Here is a 3,110-nt window from a genome sequence, read left to right as displayed (position 1 = left end):
TATATATATATATATATATATATATTCCTACACTCTTAGAGTGGTTGGCGTTAGGAAGAGCATCCAGCTGTAGAAACTCTGCCAAATCAGATTGGAGCCTGGTGTCGCCTCCTGGTCCACCAGTCCTCAGTCAAATCGTCCAACCCATGCTAGCATGGAAAGCGGATGTTAAACGACGATGATGATGATATACCTGTGAGTTCCTAGCAGTTATTTTGTTATGCCATTTTATCTGAAGAAGTCTTGTATTTTAAGATCTAATCAAACTACTTCTCAAGTTTTTTTCTAACAAACACTGCCTTCCACCTACTGAACTGCTGTTGAATTTACAGCCCATTCTTTCTATAATATGCATCATATTATACACATTCATTATTTTTTTTTTTCTCTTTTCACACTGACTAATATTTATTTGTCAACTTGCTTGTACACAGTCTATCTCAAAGTTTACGTTGAAATTGCAGAATGCACATATATGAACTTGAGCAAATACACAAAAATTACTCACCGGTAATAAGCTAATTGCAATGCTATTTGAATAAGTGCGTCTGGACTTAGCTTCATAGATTTTGCAAAATCTTTACCAAACATTGTGTAATCTGTGATGGTCAAATCAACATCATTTATCAGGCTAAATTAAAACAAAGAATCAGATTTTAAATTAATATTGCAATCTATGAATTTTTTTGTTTTTCATAAGAATACAAATCCATAAAGTAAAACAATGGGTAAAATAAATAGAAATAAAATAATGTAGACAAGAAATCATGGTTTGGATGTTGTTGGCACAATTTGAGAATTCTGACATGATTTGAATGATGCTAGGATGGTTTCAATAGTCATATCTCTTTTCTGAATAGGATGGGTTGGATAGTTCTTCAAATCTAGATACTTGTATGAATATTTACAAATTGGTAGGTGGTAGAATTAGTAGTAGAGCATCAAAAGAAAAAAATGCCCTGTAGTATTTAGTTCTATCTTTTTGTGTTCAGATTCTGCTGAGGTCAACTTTGCCTTTCATCATAAATACCAGACAAGTATTGGAACCAATTTAACTGACTTCATCCTAACTTGAAATTTATGGTTTTACCTTAGAAAATCATTCGAGTGAGGTCGTTGCCAGAGCCGCTGGACTGGCTCCTGTGTAGGTGGCATGTAAAAAACACCATTTTGTGCGTGACCGTTGCCAGTACTACCTGACTGGCCCTCATGCTGGTGGCATGTAAGAGCACCCACTACACTCTCGGAGTGGTTGGCGTTAGGAAGGGCATCCAGCTGTAGAAACTCTGCCAGATCAGAATGGAGCCTGGTGCAGCCATCCAGTTCACCAGTCCTCAGTCAAATCGTCCAACCCATGCTAGCATGGAAAGCGGATATTAAATGATGATGTATCTGTATAAAACAAACTGATCACTGCTTTAATTATTGCTGATGGGATTGGCATCAGATAGAGCGCCTCACAGTATTTCTTTTGAAACCCAGTATTCTGTATTCAAATTCCAGTGAGGGCAACCTTGCTTTCATCTTCTTGAATAGGTCAAAAACATTTAGTATCAATCCAAATGGTGGATTGGCAGACTGTAAGAATCTTTTCTATTCCAGGCACAATGCCCAAAATTTTGGGGGAGGGGGCCAGTCAATTACATTGACACCAGTATATAACTGGTACTTAATTTATCGACCCTGAAAGGATGAAAGGCAAAGTCGACCGACGTAAAGACAGACAAAATACTGCTAAGCATTTCATCTAGCATGCTAACGTTTCTTATTTCTTTATTGCCCACAAGGAGCTAAACATAGAGGGGACAAACAAGGACAGACAAAGAGATTACGTCAATTACATCGACTCCAGTGCATAGCTGGTACTTAATTTATCGACCCCAAAAGGATGAAAGGCAAAGTCGACCTCGGCGGAATTTGAACTCAGAACGTAGTGGCAGACGAAATACTGCTAAGCTTTTCGCCTGACGTGTTAACGTTTGTGCCAGCTTACTGCCTGTAAGAATGTCAGATCAGATGCCTTGCAGCATTTGTCCCTATTCTTTGCCATTTCCTTTAGATTCAACATGAAAAAAATGCTTCTAGACAAATAAGATGTGGCTGATATCCAACTTGAAAATCTTCAGCAATAAAACGTTCTGTTCTAACCACATAGCAAGATACCACCAGAAGATTTGCATTCATGACAAGTACTCCATGATAATAATAATAATCCTTTCTACTATAAGCACAAGGCCTGAAATTTGATGGGAGGAGACTAGTCAATTACTGGTACTTAATTTATCAACCCTGAAAGGATGAAAGGTGAAGTCAACCTTGGTAGAATTTGAACACAGAATGTAAGTACAGACAAAATGCCACTAAGCATTTCGGCCAGTGTGCTAACGATTTTGCCAGCTCGCATCTGGGTACTATATACAATACTGATAATAATAATAATAAGCTTATTGTATACAGCACCTAGATGCCTTACAATTCATCAGAAAAGGGTAAGAGATGGGGATAGAAAGCAGCAATCAGTAAAGAAAGATAGTAATTCCTTGTACTAAGGCCTGAAATTTTGGTGAAGGAAGTTAGTCGATCACTTCAACCCTAGTGCTTGACCTCAGTGGAATTTGAACACAGAATGTGAAAACAGAAGAAATGTAAAACTATTCTGACAGCTTGATGCTTTAAAGAGAGACAGTGATGAAAGCCCAAAGTGCATGCAGAGAATACAGAATAAAGCAAAAAAAGACAGAGCTGCATAGAGGAAAAGTTATCAGACATATCAGAATTAATGGCACCAAAATTTGGGAAGAATGGAATTTTTCCACACACACACCTGTCATCATCATCATCATCATCGTTTAACGTCCGCTTTCCATGCTAGCATGGGTTGGACGATTTAACTGAGGACTGGTGAAACCGGATGGCAACACCAGGCTCCAATCTGATTTGGCAGAGTTTCTACAGCTGGATGCCCTTCCTAACGCCAACCACTCAGAGAGTGTAGTGGGTGCTTTTACGTGTCACCCGCACGAAGGCCAGTCAGGCAGTACTGGCAACGGCCATGCTCAAAATGGTGTATTTTATGTGCCACCCGCACAAGAGCCAGTCCAGGGGCACTG

The 3,110-nt window shown here is 39.0% G+C and overlaps 1 protein-coding gene across 1 annotated transcript in view; it reads right to left on the bottom strand.

Annotated features, from left to right (window-relative positions):
* Positions 1 to 3,110, bottom strand: part of LOC106879638 (carnitine O-acetyltransferase) — a 38,377-nt gene that overhangs the window by 6,147 nt on the left and 29,120 nt on the right. Inside the window, exons 10-11 of the mRNA XM_052967149.1 lie at positions 1,514 to 1,527; positions 509 to 631 (exon numbers count right to left, since the gene is read on the bottom strand). Coding sequence (XP_052823109.1) covers positions 509 to 631; positions 1,514 to 1,527 — 137 coding nt within the window. The remainder of the gene's footprint in view (positions 1 to 508; positions 632 to 1,513; positions 1,528 to 3,110) is intronic.

The sequence above is a fragment of the Octopus bimaculoides genome, chromosome 1 (genome assembly GCF_001194135.2).
Source record: "Octopus bimaculoides isolate UCB-OBI-ISO-001 chromosome 1, ASM119413v2, whole genome shotgun sequence".
NCBI lineage: Eukaryota > Metazoa > Mollusca > Cephalopoda > Octopoda > Octopodidae > Octopus > Octopus bimaculoides.
This window is presented reverse-complemented; position numbering and strand designations above follow the sequence as displayed.